The sequence below is a fragment of the Natrix helvetica genome, assembly GCF_964273705.1.
Source record: "Natrix helvetica genome assembly, chromosome: 6".
Classification (NCBI taxonomy): domain Eukaryota; kingdom Metazoa; phylum Chordata; class Lepidosauria; order Squamata; family Natricidae; genus Natrix; species Natrix helvetica.
This window is the reverse complement of record NC_138553.1, coordinates 83727675-83753710: the sequence shown is the minus strand read 5'-3', so window position 1 is coordinate 83753710 and position 26036 is coordinate 83727675. Positions and strand designations below refer to the sequence as shown.

The 26036-nt window shown below is 42.9% G+C and overlaps 1 protein-coding gene across 2 annotated transcripts in view; it reads right to left on the bottom strand.

Moving 5' to 3' along the window:
* Positions 1 to 26036, bottom strand: part of LMNTD1 (lamin tail domain containing 1) — a 71130-nt gene that overhangs the window by 16138 nt on the left and 28956 nt on the right. The window contains exons 2-4 of one of the 2 annotated variants that reach the window (XM_081957563.1): positions 25504 to 25602; positions 3204 to 3319; positions 968 to 1182 (exon numbers count right to left, since the gene is read on the bottom strand). In XM_081957563.1, coding sequence (XP_081813689.1) covers positions 968 to 1182; positions 3204 to 3316 — 328 coding nt within the window. In that variant the 5' untranslated portion in view covers positions 3317 to 3319; positions 25504 to 25602. Of the gene's footprint in view, positions 1 to 967; positions 1183 to 3203; positions 3320 to 3519; positions 3606 to 25503; positions 25603 to 26036 lie in introns of those variants that run through there. The other variant, XM_081957564.1, reaches the window with a different exon arrangement.

Sequence of the window (26036 nt, the reverse complement as noted above, 5' to 3'; positions counted from 1 at the left end):
GCTCCGGGATTAAAACAGCTATTGAAAATATAAAAAGGGAACTTTTTTTTGAAATAATTAGTGGTGATGGTAGGGAATGGCTCCATTTTCTCTTCCCTTTGCTACCAAAATTAAAGTGCAATGTATTTCCTGAGCATCTTTTAAAAGTGATGGCCATGAAACGAGGCACGGCTGGTAACGTGAATGTTTTCCTAGTGGCCTAACTTATCACCTTGCTGGAATTCCCTTCCGTGGGCCATCATAAGTAGATCAGTGAAATAGCTGTTACTCTGGACGTCTGGATAATGTATTTTCAACCAGGAGCCCCTGAAGATTTCCCCAACTTTTCCCCCCAGAAGGTCCTATTACTGCATATCCTGAAACAGGCCCTCATTGATTAGTTGCGGTATTTTTTGTAACACCCGGAAGAGAGATTATGGAGACTCATCCAGGACATAGTTGTCCCCAAAGGTGCTTTTCGAAAAGGCAACTGGACTTTGTTTGTCCTCGAAGAAAGACATTTCGCTTCTCATCCAAGAAGCTTCTGAAGAACTGAAGAAGCTTTTGGGATGAGAAGAGAAATGTCTTCAAAGAAAAAAGAAAAAGAAAAAAAAGTCCATTTTGTTTTGAAAAAGCGCCTTTGGGACATCCAAAAGAGAGCCAGCCTGGTGTAATGGTGAATGCACCATGCTAAAAACTAGGAGGCAGTAAGTTCTAGTCTTTGAAGAAGTTCTCGGTCGATGCCTTAACCAAGACACTAAACTGGCTTTCTCAATATATATTTAATCACCTGATTTTTTTAAAATAGTCCTTTTAATTCTTTAGGCCAATTCTCCCAGTTTTCATGGACCATTTTAGCTGATGTTAACAGGAATTTACCAGGAAATCAGCTGGGCAAAACCTGGAACGCGACTGGTTTAAAAATAAAAACCCACTAAAAACCCAAATGCATAAAAAAAATACTGCCTGGTCCCAAATGTGGACTTACCTAAAGATTTGTCCACCGTCACGAGAGAAGATATAGGGAATCGGACCATCCTAGACAAAGATCTCCCATGGAGAAGGGTGACTGTGGATGTGGACTCTGTGAACCGGGAAAATACGACTTTCTCCGATGGCTTCGTGGTGATGCTGGTTTTAGCCTCTGAAATATGCTGGAAATGGAGTGGAGCAGAGGGCAACGGGTAGAGCGTTGGCTCGGTTCTGCAATGGACATTGAAAAGCAACCCGGATAACGTTTGAGCCAATTGGATCCATACACGAAGAGTTTGATCAGCTACTTTATTGCTTAAGCCCATAATACAGGAATCTTCCCAGACTGAGGATATGCAGACGAGTGAAATGAGATTCAATAGCATTTAAGGCAGGGGTGGGATTCAATTTTTTTTACTACTGGTTCTATGGGTGTGGCTTGGTGGGCGCGGCATGGGAAGGATTCTGCAAAATTCCCATTTCCTCCCGATCAGCTGGGACTCGGGAGGCAGAGAATAGATGGGGGTGGGGCCAGCCAGAGGAGGTATTTGCTGGTTCTCCAAACTACTCCAAATTTCCTCTATCTGTTCTCCAGAACTGCTCAGAACCGGCTGAATCCCACCACTGATTCAATGGGAGACAAATTTTACTCTCTTGTGCCTGAAAAATGGTCATAAATCACTTTTCTTTGGTGCTGTTGTAACTTCAAACAGTCACTAAGTGAACTGTTGTTAAGTTGAGGATTACCTGTACTTATTTGTCATTGCCAAATTTTCATCTTTTGTAACTGGTACAGTGTTAAAGGTAAAGGTAAAGCTTCCCCTCACACATGCCTGCTAGTTGTTCCCGACTCCAGGGGGCGGTGTTCATCTCCGTTTCAAAGCCGAAGAGCCAGCGCTGTCCGAAGACGTCTCCGTGGTCATGTGGCCGGCATGACTCAACGCCGAAGGTGCACAGAACGCTCTTCCCTTCCCACCAAAGGTGGTTCCTATTTCTCTACTTGCATTTTTTAATGTGCTATCGAACTGCTAGATTGGCAGAAGCTGGGACAAGTCACGGGAGCTCACTCTGTTACGTGACGCTAGGGATTCGAACCGCTAAACTGCTGACCTTTCTGATCGACAAGCTCAGCGTCTTAGCCATTGAGCCCTTTCCTCAATCCCTTTCTCTTGACAGTGTTAAGAGTTGTTAAATATAAAAGAAGTACTTTGTGGCTATGTGGATTTTGTTTTTTTTTAATATTTCCTTCTGAAGTGCAGAACTACCATTCGCTTTTCATCCTGGCTTGCTTGAGGCTGTTAGCAAGAAACCAAAATCGTGGGCTTGTGTGCATAGATTTATAGATGCTCTATTTTGCTCATATGTATACATAAGCATATCACCAGCAAGCAATAAGCTAGGCTGGGAGCAAACATTTTATTTCACTGAGACCTGGAAGGAATTCAAATGGTTAGACAGGTGAGAGAGAAAATTGTGCATTTATGTTCATGCCTGAATGGCTTTGGTCAGCCTCAATCCCACCGAGGCCGACAGATGTGTCATCAATGTGCATTTGAAGCCACCTTTTCTTGGAGATGTTTAATGTTTTTGAACATGTTATGCAAGCATCAACATATATAGATCCCTTGACAAGTGACAAAAGAGGAAGAGACGGAGGAGAAGGGGAAGGAGAAAGAGAAGGAGAAAGAGAAGGAGAAAGAGAAGAAGAGGAGGAAGAAGCAGAAGAGAAGGTAGAGGAGGAGGAAAAGGAAGAGGAGGAAGAAGAAGAGGAGGAGGAGGGAGAAAGAGAGGGAGGAGGAGGACAGCTTCTTAAAGCAGCAATATCACTGCTGACTCATCCTCATTTCATCATCTTAAGTTACAACCTTACATTGGCTGGTCAGCTTTAAATCATCATTACCCTGACAAGGAGGAGGAGGAGGAGGAGGAGGAGGAGGAGGAGGAGGAGGAGGAGGAGGAGGAGGAGGAGGAGGAGGAGGAGGAGGAGGAATAATACAACAGGCTAAGATTTATAACTGCATAATAAAAGGGAAAAAAAAGTTACAATCTGGGTCAAGAACCATTGCTTTGATAGTCCCAAAGGTGCTTTTTCAGGAGGCAATTGGACTTCCTTGATTTTTCTTTTGAAGACGTTTCACTGCTCCTCCAAGAAGCTTCTTCAGCTCCTCAGACCTCGTTACTCAGGGAAACCAGAGCAAGTTTACCTAAGGTAGCAAGTAAGTGGAGAGTGTCAAGATACGGGAATCACCTACCCTTTCATATATCCAAGTGTATTTCTCAGAGAACTGATTTCCTTTTTCAGGGAAGTATTTGTTTCCTGAATCGCTTCCACAGCTCTTAACTTGGTGAGAAGATGGTGTTGCATTTCCTTAAAAAAATAAAAGAGATAAGTCAATAAAAAGGCAGAAAAAAGATTTGACGAGGTTAAAGGCTTAGGTGGTTTTTAAACCGTTTTTGACCCAAGGACCCGTTTTTCCTCGTCTCAGATAACGTCATTAAACCCACAAAAAAAAAAAAAAAAGAAGGAAGAAGAAAAAGCAGATGTTGTTCTCCTCTTCTTTTACCCACAAGTGTCTCAGGAGTATAACTGGGTTGTTGACTCTCAAACAATCTCCCAATATAGAGAGGGACTCACTAGGATTGTACAGGATATGAGGACGACAGCAAAGAGGAGGAGGAAACAGGGGCCACTTGACTACTTCTAGTCATTCTGTTTCATCCAGAAGATTAAGGGCAGTCCTTGACTTACAACTTTCTGTTTAGTGACCTTTTGAAGTTACACTGACACTGGAAAAACTGGCTTGTGACCGTTTTTAAGCTCAGAGAGTACTAAGAACCCCACAATCCTCCTTTTCTCCTCCTCCTGAAAGCATCAAGGACCCCACAGTCCTCCTCCACTACTGTGCAAACCCTACTCTCTCCTTGCACTGATGATGTTCTCTAGTTAGGTCAAGAAACGTCTGCGAGAAAACCACCAATCTCAGAGAGCACCAAGGACCCCTCCTTTCAATCCTGAGCTACAAATTTTATTGATTTATTTATTATTTATTTGGTTTGTCAAATGTGTACAAGATGGCAGGTATAAATATAAACATGGATATGAACGAAATAAATGAATACAAATAGATGGGGGACAGTAGGAGAGGGACGGTAGGTATGCTGGTGCGCTTATGCACGCCCCTCCCTCTACGGACCTCTTAGGAATGGGATAAGGTCAATGGTAGACATTTTAAGGTACAAATACTCTCTAAAAATACTTATTCGTGCAACACCCACAGGGCACCTCAAGCTTCCATCACATGATTATTTTAGCTGCCATCTTGATTTTTTTTCATCTTTCATACTCCTCCCCATGGACACCCCTGCGGGGAAAGCTTTCTGTCGGGGTTCCAAATAGCATCCAAAAGTAAATCAGAGTCAAAATATTGTTCAAAGTTCCAATTGGTGAAGAGAGCCATGTTGGCACATCTGGGAAAACCTCAATCTGAAAGCTTCCCGGTTTCCCCCACCCAGTTGAAAGGTCAAGATCTTGCCCCCCACACCCACAAGTCCATCCCATGGTCCAATCTCCCACTGCCCTGCTGGCAATTCCACCCATCCAGTTCCGGTCAGGTCCAGAGGATGCAAAGACAAAGGATGACCTTGGCTTTCTAGAAAGAATATTGTTATGGCTACATATCATCTAACTCCGTACAATCCCCCCTCCCATTTTCCCACTGTAGAAAATGCATAGCCGAATAATAGAAAGTGTGGCAGGCCAAAGATCCAAAAGAAAAGATGGCTGCAGGCCTGACAGGCAGCCTCTCCTCAGAAGAAAAACATATCCATTGGGTCGTCTTTGCTGCTTTTTTCCTCCTCAGAGTCTCCTTTTCTCCAGGCTGGGGGTCTTTTCGGGTGGTTTTCGTGGGCCCTTTTCTGACCCACTGGTGGCTTGGGTTCGCACTTGTGGGATTGGGGCCGGGCCAAGCATTCCAATGCTCTGTGCTCACGTTGACCACACCGGATCAGCCTCGACCTACGAGTGGAGAGGACCCCACGAAAATGACATTTTCCTTTAGGGGCTTGAGAGAAAGGAGATGCTCTTCTCAGGAAACTCCAGCTTTGGACCACGGTTGGGTTGAGACTTCAGGAATGCTGAGCTCTCCACACAACAGGAGATCGATTCTATTTCTTCTTAACCATCTTACTGCCAAAATACCCTGCTATTATCTACAAAAAAATCCCCATGCATTACATTTCCAATCAGCCATCAAACGTTAATGGGGTCACAGACCTTTTTCCTCACTGCTTTCCCAGTCTCGGGAATGTTTTAAACAGGATTTCAGAAAAGGCTCCCTCTCTGGCATGCTGATCTAAGGCTTCTGACCAGAATGCTTATTTCACACGACAATTGTTGTTTAATTCATAGGGCAAGCGGCGTTATTTTTTTATTCCGGCAAGACAACGTCTGGCTGAGTTGTGAGACACAAACACCTTTATGAATTCATTCCTTGGTGGCAGTTCTCCATCAAGATTCTAATAATTGCTCTCAAACCATGACTATATATTTTTTTCAACAATTGCAATGAGATGCAAGATTTCGGCTTGTTTCAGCTTTGCTACTAAAAATGTTTTCCATCTGTTGCATTTATCTGTCTGTCTATCGTCTATTGTCTATCATCTATCGTCTATCGTCTATTGTCTATCTATATCTATCTGTCTGTCTGTCTATCATCTATATCTATATGTCTGTCTGTCTATCATCTATATCTATTTGTCTGTCTGTCTAACTGTATCTATCTATCTATCTATCTATCTATCATCTATCTATCTATCTATCTATCTATCTATCTATCTATCTATCTTCTATCATCCATCCATCCATCCATCCATCCATCCATCTATCCATCCATCCATCATAGAATAGAATAGAATAGAATAGAATAGAATAACAGAGTTGGAAGGGACCTTGGAGGTCTTCTAGTCCAACCCCTTGCCTAGACAGGAAACCCTGTACCGTTTCAGACAAATGGCTATCCAACATCTTCTTAAAGACTTCCAGTGTTGGGGCATTCACAACTTCTGGAGACAAGATGTTCCACTAATTAATTGTTCTAACTGCCAGGAAATTTCTCCTCAGTTCTAAGTTGCTTCTTTCCTTGATTAGTTTCCACCCATTGCTTCTTGTCCTGCCCTCAGGTGCTTGAGAATGGCTTGACTCCCTCCTCTTTGTGGCAGCCCCTGAGATATTGGAAGACTGCTATCATGTCTCCCCTAGTCCTTCTATCATCTATCATCTCTATCATCCATCCATCTATCCATCCACCTTTCTTTCTTTCTTTCTTTCTTTCTTTCTTTCTTTCTTTCTTTCTTTCTTTCTTTCTTTCTTTCTTTCTTCTTTCTTCTTTTTTTCTTTCTTTCTTTCATCATCTATCAGCTGTCTATCTATCTTTCTATCATTTATCTATCATCTATCATCTCCCACCCACCCACCCTTCCTTCCTTCCTTCCTTCCCTCCCTCCCTCTCTCTCTCTCTCTCTCAACTTTTTTATAACGTGGTAAACAAAATTCTCCCAACTCACATAGGAAAGCTTTTGCATTCTTCGATAATGCACCAAATGATCAAACAAGAAGCATTTAGGGCTTATACAATAGCTACCTCACATTCCGGACTATGGAAGAAATCTTGACATATAATTTGAGAAGCTTTCTTAGTTTTGGACTGAGTAGTGCTCTCTCTACTAGGGAAAATTGAAAACATTCCATAACAGCTAAAATAATGGCTGGAAAGTAATGTTTTCTTTTGCCATCAACCAAACGGACCATGTACCAAGACTGCAAATATCTTTCAAGGGTGCGTCAAATTGGCCCATTGTTCGATTGTTTTTCCCCCTCCCTAAAGTTGGTGGGTGGTATTCTTGCTTGGAATTTTATAGCTTTCAGGGAAGCTGCATCTCAGGGACTTCGTTCTCTAAGATAAAACAAAAGGAAGGGGGAGAAATGCGTGAAAATAAAAGTAACTGTTTTCGTGTGTGTTTTGTTTTGCTGCTGCAAGTTACCAAGTCAAGGACAGCTGTGAGTACTATGAAAATGCAGAATACAAATAACAACAACAATAACAACAAGAAAAACCATTTGCAGCTATAGAGAAATGAATCACCCTGGATCAAAGGAAACACACAATATAGATCACAACCAATCTGAATGTCAGGCCTGCATCCATCTTTTCTATTGGATCTTTGGCCTGCCACACTTTCTATTATTCTACTATGCATTTTCTATTGTGGGAAAATGGGAGGGGGATTGTACGGAGTTAGATGATATGTAGCCATAACAACATTCTTTCTAGAAAGCCAAGGTCATCCTTTGTCTTGGCACCTCTGCACCTGACCGGAACTGGATGGAAGGAATCTGTCTTCATGGCAGTGGGAGATTGGACCATGGGATGGACTTGTGGGTGTGGGGGCAAGATCTTGGACTTTCAACTGGGTGGGGAAAACCGGGAAGCTTTCAGATTTGGGTTTTCCCAGATGTGCCAACATGGCTCTCTTAATAAATTGGAACTTGGAACAATACTTTGCCTTGGACTCTGATTTACTTTTGGATGCTATTTGGAATCGTGACATTGAAAGTAATAAAAAAATAAAAATATTTAACATATTTTATTGACATATTAGGTGATAGTATATAATAGGACTTATGAGTCTTAGGTACAAAGGCACAGATGTCTGCTTGGTCAGAAAGGTAAAAATGGAGATTGGCTTAGCTAAGAAATCAGAATCAGAATAGAGCTGGGAGGGACCTTGGAGGTCTTCTAGTCCAACCCCCTGCTCAAGCAGGAGACCCTATGCCATTTCAGACTAGTGGCTGTCCAGTCTCTTCTTAAAAACCTCCAGTGATGGGGCGGGCGGGCGGGCAGGGAGGCAGGCAGTCAGCATAACAGAGTTGGAAGGGACCTTGGAGGTCTTCTAGTCCAACCCCTCTGCTTAGGCGTAGGAAACCCTACACCACTTCAGACAAATGGTTATCCAATCTCTTCTTGAAAACTTCCAGCGTTGGAGCATTCGCAACTTCTGGAGGCAAGCAGTTCCACTGATTAATTGTTCTCACTGTCAGGAAATTTCTCCATAGTTCTAAATTGCTTCTCTCCTTGATTAGTTTCCACCCATTGCGTCTTCTCCTGCTCTCTGGTGTTGTCTAGATTTCATTTTGATTTGTTCTGGCTTGAGTTGGATCCCCAAATTATTCCTCTGACATCCTCCAGCGGACATGCAGAAAGAAGGAGTGATGTATCTGCAAAGATCTCTAGATGTTTCGGGAAGCAAAAGCTCTCCATGTAGAACTACCGGTAGGAGATGAGACCACAAGCTTGGGAGCTGGGTTGTCTTCTCCCCTCTCTGGTGGTCCATGACGTGGTTTGTGTGTGTGTGTGTGTGTGTGTGTGTGTGTGTAGGCATACTGAGCACACAAACACAAAACTAGAACCTTGGTTGCTCCACTGTGGCCACAATCTTGATGCTTTCTTGTTCACACAACACGGCCAACCTACTTTTCTTTGTAGTTGACACAGAAGCCTTGGCTCATTTTCCAGGGACATAGGAGAGCTTTCTGGTCAGTGACAGATCTCTAGGCTGGTCCTTCTACCCAACATTAATTAGCAAATACACACAGGAAGACACACACACACACACACACACACACACACACACATGTAACAATACAATGGAGACTTACGAAATCAGCTTAAAATCGAAACCTCTGATAGACAACAGATTCTTTAGTTTTAACGGTTCCTTTTTCAGTATTTCATTCAACTTTGGATGAAAAAGCCAAATAATGTTTTGGTTATAATAAATATATCCTAAAGTGAAGTTCATATTGATAAGAATACTTTTTTTGTGGTCTCTTCTTCATTCTCTAAGCTATCTAATTGACAGAACGTTAATCTTCTTTAATCATATCGTATACAACCAGGGTATTGAAGCAACAGAATGTATCAAGATTTCTAACAACGTAAGGAAAAAAAGGAAATAGATAAATCTATAAAGGTTAGCCTAGGCTCTCCACGATAGGGTCAAAATAAACTCAATAAGGCAAAATGATTTCTATATGTAATTGTATCCTTTTTTTCCTGACTCATGATGTAACGCAACCCAAGTCACTTGTGACAAAAGTCCCTGTGTAAGTTGTGGAACAATTGCCAACTTATAAATCTCATTTCCTTCGACTGAGGTCATAGCTAATTTTAGCTGCGTTTGGCCCATTAAGTGATTAAGATTTTTCAAGTTTCTTCTTCTTCTTTCTTTTCTCTTGGGTAGCTAAAAAACACCAGAATATTATCCATCCTGTATCCTCGTACGCACTATTTATATTAGCTTTTTAACATTTTGAAGGGTTTTTTTTAACCGCAACCGCCTCACGTTAAAATTAAAAATGATGTTAACATTATTAACAATTTCCAAGCATTTTTCCATCTACAATGTTTTAATGTCATTTAAATAATGCATTATACTTTGAATAGGATGAAGAAGCCTGGAAAAGGATCGTTTTATTCATGACAAGAGAGATGGAAAAGACGGGAAAGGAGAAAGGAAGTGCTAAGTTCCAGCTTTTATTCACAACTTGCCTCCAGAAGCTGTGAATGCTCCAACACTGGACGTTTCTAAGAAGATGTTGGATATCCATTTGTCTGAAGCGGTGTAGGGCTTCCTGCCTAAGCAGGGGGTTGGACTAGAAGACCTCCGAGGTCCCTTCCAACTCTGTTATTCTATATTCTCTGTAGAATCATTACAGCCCATGGTAGAGATAAATTGGAAACAGAAGTCTAAAAATGCAGAGTTGAAGCGGCCACAACTTCTGGAGGCAAGTCCTTCCACTAAGCGAGACATTCCACAAATGTCTCACTTAGCAACATAACTTTTACAAACAATTGTGGTCGTGGAACTTTCAAAAATACCCGAAGTAACTGAATGTACTCAGCGGGGTTACAAAACCACAGATAATTTCCTGATTCGCACTCGCAGCCTCCCTTACAATACAGGATCGAAAAATCTGAGCGCTTGGCTCAAATGTTTGTGCCGTGTGTTTAAAATGGCTGCCCCATCCTGGGGCTTCCGCGATGGCCATTTCTGATCTCGGCTTCCCGCAAGCTAATGAATTGATTACCCTTAATCAATTCTGTGCTGATTGCTTCTTTACCTGCAGAGTTCATGCAAAAAAAACAGGGCTAAGAGCAGCACTGGGCTCTCGCCTTTCTTAATTTGCCACCCCCAATATTTATTTTTGGAGTTAAATTGATTAAGGTAATCAATTCATTAGCTTGCGGGCAAATTAATATTTTTGAAAGAAAGACTTTGAGCCGGGCGGCTGCGTTTCCCACCCCTTGTTTATATGGCTTTTATACCTGCTGCTTTTAGTGGGGGGGGGGGAAGAGGGCACTTAACTTCCCCGCACTTATCTCATTCAGTCCACAGGAAACGGCTGTTGTGAAAGTACTCAGAACGGAGATGTCATGGCTTGTCGGCCACTGGCCCCTCCAGCAGCTGAATCAGAGGAGGAGGAGGAGGAGGCGTGGGACTCAGGGTCAGCATCAAGGCAACCTGAGAGCTCCAAGGGGGAATGGAGCTGGCGGGGTGTGTGTGTGTGAACACTGGGCCATCCGTCAGCCCTCAGAGGGAGGGTCAACTGCCCCCAGGTCTGGAGGTGGCTGATGAGGAAGAGGAGGAACAGCTGGGTCCAGTGCCTGACGCGTGGATGCACAGAAGGCAGAGAGGAGAGGAGAACAGTGGAAATCTATGGGCCGGTCCTCAGGATGGAAGAGCCACCACTGCTAGTGAAGCCCCACTCTAGCTCTGGGGATAAAAGGCAGGGGGCGGAGATGAATAGATGTGGCAGATAACTATTCATTTCCCCTGCCGGCGCTCCTGATAAAGGAATCTTTGAGTTAAATTCTGTCATGTTTGGGGAGCTGGATCAGAACATAAGAGCGGAAGTTTGTTCTCTGAACTTGTGAGTTGGTTTTCGAACTTTCGTTACCAGGCTAGGTAATATCTTCAGAGGAGTTTAGGGGAGGTCATGTTATTCTGCTTGTAAGGGTTTTGTGTGGTCAGAAGGTCTTGTGATGGGGAGCTCACGCCAGGTGAGGGCTTTGTGATGGATCTTGTGGTGGGTCAGGTGTGGGTCACATCAGGTGAGGATGTTGTGATGGGTTTTGTGATGGGGAGGTCATGTCACAGCATACACCACAAGACCTTTACCCAACATGGACCACTCCTGACCCATCACAAGAGCCTCACCTGATTTTAGGTATGCCTCGACTTGAGCCCAAAATTTCTGTTGCTAAGTGAGACATTTGTTAAATGAATTTATCCCCACGTTAGGACTTTTTTTTACCCCAGTTGTTAAGTGAATCACTGCAGTTGCTGAGTTAGTAACCCGGTTGTTAAGTGAATCTGGCTTCCCCAATGACTTTGCTGGTCAGAAGGTCGCAGGAGCCCAGGACGGGACACTGCAATGGTCATAAATGTGAATCAGTTGCCAGGCATCTGAATTTTGATCACATGACCACGGGGATGCTACAACTGTTGCAAGTGTGAAAATAGTCGTAAGTTGCTTTTTTTCCAGTGCTGTTGTAACTTTGGACGGTCTCTAAATGAACTGTTGTAAGTCAAGGACAATGTCAAGGTTCCGACTGACAAACCCAAGCAAGCAAGCATTATTGAGAAGTTCCAATCTCTTGATGCAAAACTTTATTGAGTACAACATTTTGGCACAGAATGAAAGCGAAACCATCTCTGGCTAATTCCTGGGCAATTCGATATAACCCATTAGTGCGGGTCATATTGTCCAATTAGGTGTCCAAGTGTTGTTATGGGAAAATCTCCACGACTCTGGCAGACACCTGCTGAAACGCCCTTGGTTCCCAGGGCACATTTTCTTGTTATCATCTGGCATACACATTCTAATCTCTCCCTCCCTTTTCCACCGCACACCCGTTGGCAAGTTGTGAAGCTGTAAAAGTGATAGCAGTCTGAACACACTTTGAAACTTGAAAAGGCAACATTTAAAAGGGTTAAAAGTTAAAAAGTTAATGTTAGCCACAAAGGCTAATGCACCAGGCCTCCAATTGCTCAACCTTTTTCCAACCTCCATTCTGCAAAAAGAAAATATAAATAAATAGAGGAAACACCCTCTAGCCACAGGTGGTTGGATAGGGGGAAAAAAAAAACAGGTTGGGATAGTTGAAACATTAACCAAAGTCATCTGGAATTGCAAATGTCCCAACCTAAACAGTTCTTGGCTTTGATACTCCCCTGCTATTCACAATGGAATTGAACTGGCAAAACTGGAAGAAAACAGAATAATTATTTGATCGGATGATCAGAGAGAAGGGTGTGCGGCACAGAATGTTGGAGGCCCAACCGTCCAGCTGTGCTTTGAACCCAAAAAAAATCAAAGGAAAATATTGTTGGCTGCCAATTTTCCGTTATGAATAATTGTGCCAAAAATCTGGAGGGAAGAAAAACAGCAGGAGGAGGAAACCGATTTAAAATAAAAAAATCTTAAGAGGCTCCAGATCCGAAGGAAATCCACTGGTTACTATCATAAGCACAAGAGCGATTGGTTCTTTATCAATGACTTCTTGCAATATTAACTCAAGATTGTGATGGATGCAACTCTTCAATTCCAAATCCAGAGATTGATTGTGGACTTCAGAGCTCTCTAGATTGCTGGATTCAGTCTTCTAAAATGGTAAAGGTTCCCCTCGCTCATACGTGTTAGCCATTTCCAGCTCTAGGGGGCGGTGCTCATCTCCGTTTCAAAGCCGAAGAGCTAGCGCTGTCCGAAGACGTCTCTGTGGTCATGTGGCCGGCATGACTCAATGCTGAAGGCGCATGGAACGCTGTTACCTTTCTACTTGCATTTTTTACGTGCTTTCGAACTGCTAGGTTGGCAGAGGCTAGGACAAGTAATGGGAGCTCACTCCGTTATGCAGTGCTAGGGATTCGAACCGCTGAACTGTTGACCTTTCTGATCAACAAGTTCAGCGTCTTAGCCACTGAGCCACCACATCACATAGTTCAGTTTTCTAGCAATGTTCTATTTTTATTTCCACCTGAAAGATTGAACCTGTATTGTCCATGTTTGCTACTAGGAGTAACGAAGGGAGAAGCTTACAATGCTCTTCTCAGGAGTTGGGAAGTAACATTCGTCCGAGAGTCTGCAATATGCTCCATTAGCAGCAGATCGAAGAATTGATATTTCCATCCAATTATGGAAAATGTTTCACATCCACAGCCTAGTTACCTGCGGGATCGCATCCTCCCACATACATCCCTGCGGCCAATCCGCTCTCACAGGGAGGGCCTTCTCCTGGTGCCGTCCACGAGGCAATGCCAACGGGCGACACCAAGGAGTAGGGCCTTCTCTGTGATGGGCCCAACCCTCTGGAATGACCTCCCCCCCCCGATATTAGAACCACTACTGACCTCCGCTCCTTCCGACAGAAACTGAAGACACACCTGTTCCGACTGGCTGGTTTGGCATAATTTTAACGTCTACCTCCTGGCATACACATTCTTACTGGTTTTTAGAGGGATATTGTTTTAAATTTAACTTGATATTTTAAACTTTTGTATTGATTTATTTATTAGCTGTACAGTTTGGCATATTTTACCCTCCTCTTATACATGTATTTATATCGTTATTTCTACGTTTTAATCTGTTGTATTTTAATACGGACTGTACACCGCCCCGAATCCCTTTCGGGAGAGGGGGCGGTATATAAACGCTAATAATAAATAAATAAATAAATAAATAAATAAATAAATAAACATCGGTGCAAAAGGGTAATTAGAAAACGGGTATCTGGGAGTTCGGATTTGCCCTAAGTTTTGAAGCTGAACTGATGGGGAAGTGAAAATTTGCTGGACGAAATTAGATATCTAAAGTTTCTGCTTGCATTCTAACTTTAGTAGTTGTGTCTGGAAGTTCAGTCCTGGCAACTAGGATGAGGAATTGCAAACCCATTGTACATGACAGAGTTGTCTTCTTCTTCTTCTTCTTCTTCTTCTTCTTCTTCTTCTTCTTCTTCTTCTTCTTCTTCTTCTTCTTCTTCTTCTTCTTCTTCTTCTTCTTCTTCTTCTTCTTCTTCTTCTTCTTCTTCTTCTTCTTCTCCTCCTCCTCCTCCTCCTCCTCCTCCTCCTCCTCCTCCTCCTCCTCCTCCTCCTCCTCCTCCTCCTCCTCCTCCTCCTCCTCCTCCTCCTCCTCCTCCTCCTCCTGCTCCTTCTCCTTCTTCTCCCTCCTCCACCAACTCCGGAGAGCACCAACCACCCACAGTCGTCCTCCTCCTCTCCACAAGCCCCATTCCCTTCTAGCATTGATGAAATTACCTAGTTGGGTCATGAAACATCTGCAAGAAAACAACCAAACTCAGACACTACCAAGGACCCACACAGTCCTCCTCCTCTTCCTCCTCCTTTCCTTCTTCTTCCTCCTGCCTTCCTCCTCCTTCTGCTCCCTCTTCCTCCTCCTCCTCCTCCCTCCTCCTCCTTGTCCTCCTCCTCCTCCTCTTCTTTCTCCTCCTTCTCCTTTCTCCACATACCCAACTCCCTTCCAGCACTGATGATGTTACCTAGTTGGGTCATGAAATGTCTGCAAGAAAACCACCGAGCTCAGAGAGCACCAAGGACCCCCCAATTCAACCCCAACCTACAAATATTCCCTTCTGTTGGCGGGAAGGTTTCCCTGACCCAGTTACAGCTGCCAGCTTTACTTTCGGGACCCCTCCCTTAGGTGACCCTGCTTGGAGAATTAAGAAAATCTTCTAACCGTCGGAAAGAGATAGAACTTCTATTGAGCTGATGGAGATTAGATGGAAAGAGGCTTATGACAGATAGAAAGAAGAAAATATATATATCAAAATTCAGCAGTCTCTCATGTCAGGCTGAAGCGTTAGAATTGCCTTCACTTTAAAGTGATGCCTGGACTTTAATCTTTTCCTTCTTGACTTTGATCAGGGGTTTAAATAAACAAGCACTTTGGTATCATATCCCAGGAACACTTTTTACTGGAGGTCTGCAAACGGAGATTTTCCCGTGACAGGTACCGTATTTTCTGGAGTATAAGATGCACCTTTCCCCCCCTAAAAGAGCATGGAAATGTTTGGGCTCCTGAAGCCCCGCCCCCACATCCCATTTTTGCAAAAATGGCCAGTTTTTTGCCAAAACGGAGGCTTTTTTTGCCTTCTCCCCCTCTGCAGGCTACAGCAGGGCTGGGGCAAGGCCAAAACTTTTTCCCATCCCATCCTATCCTATTATTTCTTATTCTATTCTATTCTTAGAATAGAATACTTATTCTATTCCATTCCATTCTATATTTTACTCTATTCTTATTCTTATTCTACTCTACTCTATTCTGCATTGTATTGTATTCCATTCCATTCCATTCTATATTTTACTCTCTATTCTTATTCTATTCTACTCCGCATTGTATTCCATTCTATTTTACATTTTACTCTCTATTCTTATTCTTATTCTACTCTACTCTATTTACTCTACTCTGCTCTGCATTGTATTGTATTCCATTCCATTATATATTTTACTCTCTATTCTTATTCTACTCCATTCTACCCTACTCTGCATTGTATTGTATTGTATTGTATTCTATTTCATTCTATTCTATATTTTACTCTCTATTCTTATTCGTATTCTACTCTTCTCTACTCTGCATTGTATTGTATTGTATTGTATTGTATTGTATTCCATTCCATTCCATTCCATTTCATCTCTCTCAACAGGTGCATTTGGATAGAATTCAGCCTAACTGTCCCCTTTCCTACTGATGGATGAGTGTAGGATACAGAATAATAGAAAATGACAAACGATGCATTTCTTATAGACCTGAATTTCCCATCTTTGGAACTTTAGTTATCACTGAAGTCAACTCCATACTCATTGGATGTGTTGGCAGAAGAGGACAGGGCCCGTAGCCAGCTGTCAACCCAGCATAAAGGTCAGATGGGGATATATTTTTTAAAAAAGAAATGAAAGTACAGTTGTAGAACGATTGTTTCTTATGCTATTCAGAATGTTTATCTTTGTAGCACCCGATTTGTCATAGAGAACATTGGACAGAAACCAGGCGGAGTGGATGACTGGTGCCACTCAATAACCCATTCATAAAATAAATCAAATTATGGCATCCGGATTGATTTAAATTCCCATCAAGAACCCGGATGAGAAGAAAAAGCAGCACAACCATTTTATCTGGCAGTTTTCCTAGCCGTTTCTATCTCATTCTCTCCCCTCATTCTAACGCCTGTTTCCATTTGGATGACTTGACTTGCTTTAAAGACCGTTACAAATGCATCCTTCAAACTCGTGACATAACCTTAAAAATAAAATATCGTTCAGGAGCCAAGAATCAAAATTCTGGCTGGTTATTTCAAATCAATAGGTTATTTAAATCTACTCCTGGTTCTCCTTTTTGTTGTTTTTTTTCTTCAATATGATCTTTATTACTTTTTAACAAAACAATTGTTACTCTTAAATATATTTTTTTCAAAAAATAAAAGGGCATCGTCATCTTTTAATCATCATTTTTTAATGGCCCCATAATCCCTTGTCAGGGTAGAGTCTGGGCAACTGAACGAAGCTACCATAGTGTTTACTGGCCAGATGCCCTTCCTATCACCAATGAGGAGTTTTGTTCAGCAGATATATTTTCATTGTGCCCAGAGAGAGAAATAACTGCCTCCACCTAGGATCGAACTCACAGCCCCCTGATTCTGAGGAGAGAGCTCCTCCTCTAGGCTGTCACACCATTAAAAAAAATAAAAATAAAAGGGCATCTGAAAATAGAATTAAGAAAATGGGGGAAAAACAGGAACAAACTATAATGTATACTTATCAGTAGTTATCGGTTTACCGACGAATTCACTATTGTGACAGGAACCGCAGAAAATGTTTTTGTAATATAACACGGATTTTTTTGTCATGGTAAGAAATATTGCTGCCTCTTTTGAATACAGGCATTCCATCACTTAGGATCACAATCGAGCCCAAAATTTATCAAACACTACCAATAACCCAGCATTGCCCGGGTATTTATTCATAGGGGGGTAAATGTCCCATCCAAATGTAATTTCTAATGTTGGATTTTGCACCTTACCAGAGGGAGGACTGTGAAGCCATTACCATGGCAACTCCACTGCGCTGTACAGTAGAAGCCATTTTATGGCAGTACAGTAGAAGCCATTCAAAGGCACAACAGGCTGCATCTTAACAGAACACCCCCCCAAGGGGCGTTAGGGGTGTGTTACCCTCACAGTATTTGTTTTCAGAGAATAAGTCATCTGTGTACCATGTTGAAATTGCTGGAGGCGTTCCAGAGTTATGCTGTAACATACACACGTACATACATACATACATACATACATACATGCATACATACATACATACACATACACATACACATACACACAGCCATTTATATATTTATAGATAGATTTGTTAAGTGAGGTTTGCTTCATTTTACAACCTGGGGCAAAACTCACTTAACAAATGTCTCATTTAACAAGCTAAAATCTAGGATTAACTGTATACAGATAGTAGGTTTCCAATTTCCAATGACTTTTAATGGCTGCAACATTTTCTTTGAAGTTTGGGACTTTATATTTCAAATATGAAATTAACAAAGCGACCCTCTATAACCTCCAGGTACCTGACGCAGAGAAAATAAAGGAATGCAAAAAAAGAAATGTATTATTTCTCGGAATTTTAGTTTTGAGCTTTGGTGTTGCATCTCAAAGACAATCCGGGACTTTATTAGGTTCCATTATCCAAGCATTCAAACAGAAAATGAGGGTGTAAAATTAACCTCCATAAACTGTCTCTCAGCTCCTGATTGCCGATTGTTTTTCCTCGTTATTTTTTTTTTTAAAAACCGAGCGATTAAACGAACAACGTTTCAACAAGATGGCATGTTTGCAAGAGGACAACCACCACACATTTACAAAGTTCTTCCAAGTTCTTTCCCCCACCCCCAGCTTGGCAGGATAAAAGTCAGGAAATGGAGCAATAGCCCAGAGTGTTGGAGAACATAAAAATATCGAGATGGAAGCCACAACTGCAGGATTAAAACCCTGGCCTCTTTTAATGCGTGTGGCACGTTGGACGCACATAAAACAGGAATAGTTGTGATTCCAAGATCCCAGCTGCCATTTTGAGCGCTTGCTGCTCTCGAAAACGTGGCTGGATCCCATAACACATATTAAATTTAGTCATGAAGACTTAGTTTTATCAAAGTCTGGCATTCAATGAACGGGTCAATCAAGAAAGAACCAGCCTACAAGTTTGTAAGAGCATCTATTCTAACTGTTGTGGCCCACCAGTGAAGCTGGCAGCAGAGTCGGACAGTGAGGAGGTTGGGGAGGAAGCTGGGCCAGTCCTGGAGTCTGGGGAAGGCTCTGATGAGGGCTCTGTGTCAGAGGCAGAGAGGGGGCCAGGGCCGTATGCCAGTTATCAGCTGCCTTCGGAGTCAGACATCAGTGAGGCAGAGGAACAGCTGGAGCCTGTTCCCAGTGTGCGCATGCGCAGAGTTGCCAGAAAAAGGAAACAACTAAAGAACAGGGATTGTCTTGGGAGGAAGGCCACAGGAGGACAGTGAATGGCCCCTCCCGGAGGAAATAAAAGAGGAGCAACAGGGGAATGGAGTTTGCAGGAGACCAGTAGTTCACTTAATTGGTTCGTGACTCTCCAAGGCTCCTTGCCAAGTTCTGCAGATATTGGCCTGTCAGCTCTCCAAGCCAGAGAAGGTCTGTGACTGTAAATCCTCCCTTGAAAGACTTTGCTGGATGTGAAGAAGCAGAATTCACAGCCAATGAATAAAAGGGTTTTTTCTCGGGACAAGGAGTTTGCTTCAGGCTCTTGGGAAGCCTCAGTCAGGACATTAACCAATGAGAGCGTCAATCACCAGCCGACTCACAAGACCTCCAATCAGGGTGACCTCACCACCAGATGACCCTCACATGGTGTGACCAGTCAGTCACATGACCCAACCAGGGTGACCTCACCATTGGATGGCCCTCACATGGTATGACCAGCTGGTCATGTGACCCACTGACCATTTAAGACTTATAAAAGCAGAAGAGAATTGGAATATGATGCTTCAACTGAAGTTCTTCTGATGATGTTACCTAGCCTGGTGATGAAACATTCAGAGGCTAAACAAGAAGCTCGGAGAACAAAACCTCCACCAACGTTGATCATCCAAGGTACAAATACTTTCCACCCCTTAGTTTCATTTCCTCATGTTATAATCTATGTATAAATGAACTCCTTATGGACCTGGAGATCATCTCCTCATACAATCAATGCTACTTATTGTAATTATTTGCTTAACCGATGTGCAAAGATATATTCTTCTATCAATATCTCTTTGCAAAGAGGCCAATAATCAGCACCAACCTGCAGGCTGACCTAAAAATAAAGCAGAAATCCAATTCCAACTGATATATCGAATGTATTTTCATAATGTGCCTCTACAACGTTCATCCTTTTTGGAGCCCACATTATTCTGGCTTGCTCCACATACGGAATGGCGACAATTTGAGGACAACCCAAATAATTAGAAGAGATTGGACTGCCATTTGTCAAAAATGGTGTAGGGTCTGCTTGGCTGTGGGGTGTATGTGGACTAGATGACCTACAAGGTCCCTTCCAACTCTGTTAATCTATATCTGTAATCTGTATATTAGTGCGACACAGTGGCTCAGTGGCTAAGACGCTGAGCTTGTTGGCAGTTCGGCGGTTCGAATCCCTAGCGCAGCGTAACGGAGTGAGTTCCCGTGACTTGTCCCAGCTTCTGCCAACCTAGCAGTTCGAAAGCACGTAAAAAACGCAAGTAGAAAAATAGGAACCACCTTTGGTGCGCCTTTGGCATTGAGTCATGCCGGCCACATGACCATGGAGACGTCTTCAGACAGCGCTGGCTCTTTGGCTTTGAAACGGAGATGAGCACCGCCCCCTAGAGTCGGGAATGACTAGCACATATGTGCGAAGGGAACCTTTACCTTTAATCTGTATATTAGAAATCTTATTTTCTCCACCCAATTAATGTGCCCATCAATGAAGAATGAAGGAATGCACAATGAGGGGAAAACAGTATCCATCCCATATGGAGAGGGTACAATGGCAAGAATGGATTTGGAAGAAGGTATAAATAGAACGTAATGGAATAGAATAGAATAAACAGAGTTGGAAGAGACCTTGGAGGTCTTCTAGTCCAACCTTCTGCCTAGGCAGGAAACCCTACACCACTTCAGACAAACGGTTATGAAAGAAGCAAAGAAATCAAGTTGGCAGCTGCAATGGTGCGGTCTATGTTCAGCTCAGTTTTTATGTTCCCTGCACAATGCACATAAAAATATGCAGCTTTGAAATGCGGCATCCAGTTTTGGTCGCCACAATGTAGAAAAGATGTGGAGACTCTAGAAAGAGTGCAGAGAAGAACAACAAAGATGATAAGGGGACCGGAGGCTAAAACATATGAAGAAAGGTTGCAGGAACTGGGAATGTCTACTTTAATGAAAAGAAGGACCAGGGGAGACATGATAGCAGTCTTCCAATATCTCAGGGGTTGCCACAAAGAAGAGAGGATCAACCTATTCTGTGAAAGCAGGACAAGAAGCAATGGGTGGAAACTAATCCAGGAGAGAAGCAACTTAGAACTGAGGAGAAATTTCCTGACAGTGAGAACAATTAATCAGTGGAACAGAAGTTGCTTCCAGAAGTTGTGAATGCTACAACATTGGAGGTTTTTAAGAAGATAACTGTCTGAAGTGGTGTAGGGTTTCCTGTCTAAGCAGGGGGTTTGGACTAGAAGACCCCCAAGGTCCCTTCTAATTCTGTTTTTCTAATTCTAATTTAAAACATTCTAATCACATCTGCAATACTGCATCCAGTTCTGTCACCACAATATAAAAAAAGAAGTCAAGTCTCTGGAAAGAGTGCAGAGAAGAGCAATAAGAATGATTAAAGGGTTGGAGGCTAAAAAGTACAAAGAATGGATGCAGGAATTAGGTACATCTAATGAAAAGAAGGTAGGAGTGACATGATAGCAGCCTTCCTATATTTGAAGGGCTCCTACAAGGATAAGGAGGTCCAACTATTCTCCAAAGCCCCTGAAGGCAGGAGAAGAAGCAACGGATGGAAACTCATCAAGGAGAGATTCAACTTGGAATTAAGGAGGAATTTTCTGACAGTGAGAACAATCAACCAATGGAAAAGAAGTTGCCTTCGGAAGTGGTGGGCACTCCATCACTGGAGGCTTTCAAAAAGAGAGTGGAGAACTATTGTCTGAAATGGTATTCATTTTCTGCTCAAGTTGGAGTAGAAGACACCCAAGGTCCCTTCCAACTTCATTATTCAATGTTCTATGATACCCCTACATGGAAGCAAGGAAGTCTACATTTCCTTCGTGAATATTCTGAATGTTTCATCGCAGAACCAAAGCCTTCTGTTGGCCAAGACATCCTTTGACCCAGATGATTTCAACACTTGGAGTTCCTCCATAGTCACCATTTGATTTGTATTCAGAGTCATCTCCCACCAGCTTCACGCTCCCAGGGAGACCTAGTCACATTTCCACCAGATTTGCATATTTTCCATGACGGATGGAATTCACCAGTTCCATATAATTAAGTGTCCATGTGAAATGTTTGCACCGGTAATGACATTTCTTACCATAGGAAGAAAATGTTCCGAAAATATCAGAACATGGCATCCAACAGACCAGGATCTGACCGTTTGCTACTAATGACTTTGTTTGCCTTGTTTTCTTTCATTAAACCTGTTTATCAGAATATCCTAAATTGCTAAACGGGGGTCGTTGTCCCATTTTTTGAGGAACCAAAATTTGCTTTGAATGAGCCCCATCATTTGTTCTTGTCAACACACTTCCTTTTCAGCCTCTCTGTAAGAGGTGCCTTAAAAATGGCACAGCCAGAGTTGGCCATGATAACGCATTGAAATTTTAGGGAAACCGGTGAAAATGCCAATAGTAGCAATCATGCCAAATGAAATATAGCCAGGTTTTGCTTTGCTTGGAAGAGAGAGAAAGAGAGAGAGAGACAGACAGACAGACAGACAGACAGACACACACACACACACACACACAGAGACAGAGAGACAAAGACAGAGACAGAGAGACAGAGAGACAGAGAGACAGAGAGACAGAGAGACAGAGACAGAGACAGAGAGAGAGACAGAGAGACTGAGAGACAGACAGAGAGACAGAGAGAGACAGAGACAGAGACAGAGAGACAGAGAGAGAGACAGAGAGAGAGACACACAGAGAGAGAGAGAGACAGAGAGAGAGACAGAGAGAAAGGGAGACAGACAGACAGACAGAGAGACACAGAGAGAGAGAGACAGACAAAGAGACAGAGACACAGAGAGAGAGAGACAGACAGAGAGACAGAGACACAGAGAGAGAGACACAGAGAGAGACACACACACAGAGAGACACACACACAGAGAGACAGACAGACAGACAGAGACAGAGAGAGAGACAGAGAGAGAGAGAGAGACAGACAGACAGTCAGAGAGAGAGAGAGAGAGACAGAGAGAGAGACAGAGAGACAGAGAGAGAGAGAGAGACAGAGAGACAGACACCCACACCCACAGAGATGGATGGGTGGTGGTGGAGAGGGAGACAGAGACAGAGAGGAAGAGAGTGAGTATTTGGGGGTAGAAGACTGGAGGAAGGCAACCAGTTACAAAATGTTATCCTCCCAATGAAAATTACTGCTGATAAAAGCTTATGAAAGGACAATTAAGTTGATATGGTATATAGAGTTTCCTGCTTGTACATGGGATAGGACTAGAAGAGGTCCCGTCCAACTACGTTATATCTGTTGCCTTCTTTGTCCAGAGCTATGAATAAAGAAATACACAAATACAACATTCTAGCTTGCAAAATGGCACACACCTAAACCAAACAGGCTTTGCCCCAACTCCTGAGGTAAATCTCCACAAAGAAAAATATGAGCAGCATCCGGTCAGGAGTTTTTCAAAACAGAGTGATGGTGTTGTACAAGGACTTTATCTTTAGAGGCAATCGTCCGAACGACTGCTAGATGGCAGCAAAACATACCCAAGAGATACTGTTTGCTCCCACCCAGTGGTCGTGTGGAGTTTTGTGGCCCATGTATGATCGAGGTTGGATTTAAATCCTACTCCAATTAGTAAGTAGCTCTTGTAATGGAATGTTCCGTAAATCGCCTTGAGTCGCCGTGTGCGAATAGGCGGTGATCTAAATTCCACGGATAATAAATAAATAAATAAATGGAGGAATATTTGTGTGGTGATTTGTGTGATGACCTATTTGATGTCACATCCACCAGCCAACCCTGTTCTTAGATGTCCACATGAGCAACCAAATTATCGTGTTTTCCCGAAAATAAGACATCTTATTTTCTTTTGACCCCTGAAATAAGCGCTCGGCCTTATTTTCGGGGAGGTGTTATTATTTTTGAGGTGCAGGAGGCGGCGAGCGTGGTCACCTCATGGCTGCTGCTTCATTGCAATATTTTCAGGGAGGGCTTATTTTAGCTCACGCACTCAAAAGCCCGGTTGGGCTTATTATCTGGGGAGGTCTTATTTTCCGGGAAACAGGGTAGGTGATGCCCAGAACTACAACCAAGGAACAGCTTGAATCTTCCTCTAAGAGAGATCCACCTGGTAATTTTAAAACTTTCCCTTGTCCTCATTTCAGGTTTTAAGCTATTTTTGCTCGCGCTGTACTTGTATATTTGCATTCCTGCATTTCTATTTTTATTATTTGATTTCGTGCAGTGAGTTGCCCTCAGAACATTCTTATAAATACCATCAGTGTTAGGTAAAGGTAAAAGTTTCCCCTCGCACATCTGTGCTAGTCGCTCCCAACTCTAGGGGGCGGTGCTCATCTCTGTTTCAAAGCCGAAGAGCCAGCGCTGTCTGAAGACGTCTCTGTGGTCACGTGGCCGGCATGACTCAATGCCAAAGGCACACCGAACGCTGTTCCTTTCCCACCAAAGGTGGTCCCTGTTTTTCTACTTGCATTTTTACGTGCTTTCGAACTGCTAAGTTGGCAGAAGTTTGGACAAGTAACGGGAGCTCTCTCCGTTATGCGGTGCTAGGGATTCGAACCACTGAACTGCCAACCTTTCTGATCGACAAGCTCAGCATCTTAGCCACTGAGCCACCGCACCCCTAATGTTACTATCCCCTTTTCTCTTATCTCTCTTCCTGCTGAGTGCCATGCATTTAAAACAGAGTTTAGTTTTCTTTTTTAATCAGATCTGAAGGGCTCTGCGAGATAATAACTGATAAATAGGTTTACAAGTACAGCAACCCGACAATAAATGAGGCGCAACGCTTGTTTGAGCTCCATTTATAGCAATTAGCGTTTACCGGATAGAGCCATCAACTTTCTCTTACCTCAGCGTTGGAAACGATGATCGTTTTTTTGATTTATGCCGTGAAACGTATCCAAGTAAAACATCCTTACTCAGCTATAAATAAAAGCTACGTCAGGATTTAGTTTATCGCTTCTGATCTGCGATCAGAATATTTACTTAATTTTTTTTTTACGGCCGCATAGAAACTGTATGAAACGTCCTCATCGCTACCATCGTGAAGAGAAATGAAGGAATTGGGCCTGTAGATATTCTCCGTCATCCAGGTCATGGTTGTCCCAAAGGTGCTTTTTTGGGAGGCAACTGGACTTTCTTCTTAAGACATTTCGCTTCTCATCGAAGAAGCTTCTTCAGCTCTGACAGGATAGTGGGGAATGGAAGGATTTATATTCCTTGCAGACAGCTGGTTGTTAGTACTCTCTCTGAGAGTCCTTGAGGCCACTTGGAGGTTTCTCTGTGCCACATTCTGGACAGAGAGGATGGCTGGATTGAAAGAGGGATCAAAGAGGCCATCTATGCCCAAATTGAGCAAATGTCCAAATTGAGGTAACTGGACTTTCTTAGTTTTTTTTCCTTGAAGACGTTTCTCTTCTCATCCAAGAAGCTTCTTCAGCTCTGACTGGATGGTGTGGAATGGAAGGATTTATGGTTCTTGCAGACAGCTGGTCATTTGCATCCTTTTAGAGAGTCATTAAGGTCACCTGGAGTTTATCTGTGTCCTCAGGGCCCCCTGAGTGGTGCAAATGGGTGTGGAGCCTTCTTTGCACCTCTCAGGGGACTCTGAGGACACAGATAAAGCTCCAAGCAGCCTCAACGACCCTCTAAAAGGGTGAAAATGACCAGCTGTCTGCAAGGAGTATCAATCCTTCCATTCCACACCATCCAAGTCAGAGCTGAAGAAGCTTCATGGACGTCTTCAAATGGAAAAAACAAGGAAGTCCAGTTGCCTCCTGAAAAAGCACCTTTGGGAAGGATTTGGGCGCTCTAAAGCTCTCTTTAGCAAATGGAGAATTTAACTTAACAGAGGAACTAAACGAAAAAGTCTATCTGCATTTTCCAATTTCCTATTTAATGCAACTCGGCAGTTAAATTCTAGTCACAGGTAAATACTTACCTCCAACTTTGTCTCCAAGTCCCTGATCTGCTGTTGGCTGTGGGTGTGCTCTGTCTGGAGTTTTTCTATGGCATGGCTGTTCCCCCCTTTGGTGATGAGCTGGGTGGGCAAAAGAAGTAATATTTACAAAGACGGAAGAACGTTTGGTGAGGAACGAAACACACATGCATTTAAACTCTTAGAAACAGGGGGGGGGGGGAAACGTTGCTATTTTCATATCTGCCCAGAAAAGGAATCTGAAAACTGAATCAGATCAGAAAGTAATACCGGAGAAAACTTTTGGGTGTTACAATTTTTTTTTTTTTAGAAAAGAGCTTTTAAAAAAAATTGTGGCTGAATTTGAGTAACAATGCCCCCAAAGTCACAAGCAAGCTTGATAGTGTTGGAAGAAAATGTCCTTCTGGGTTCAGTTCCAGGTGGGGAGAAAGACACCGGAAACATGGACGGCGATTGGAAAGATGGTTTATTGATGGACAGGACCACATGAGTTTGAAGTACTGGTGCAGCTGAACACATGGAGTGGAGAGAGAGGG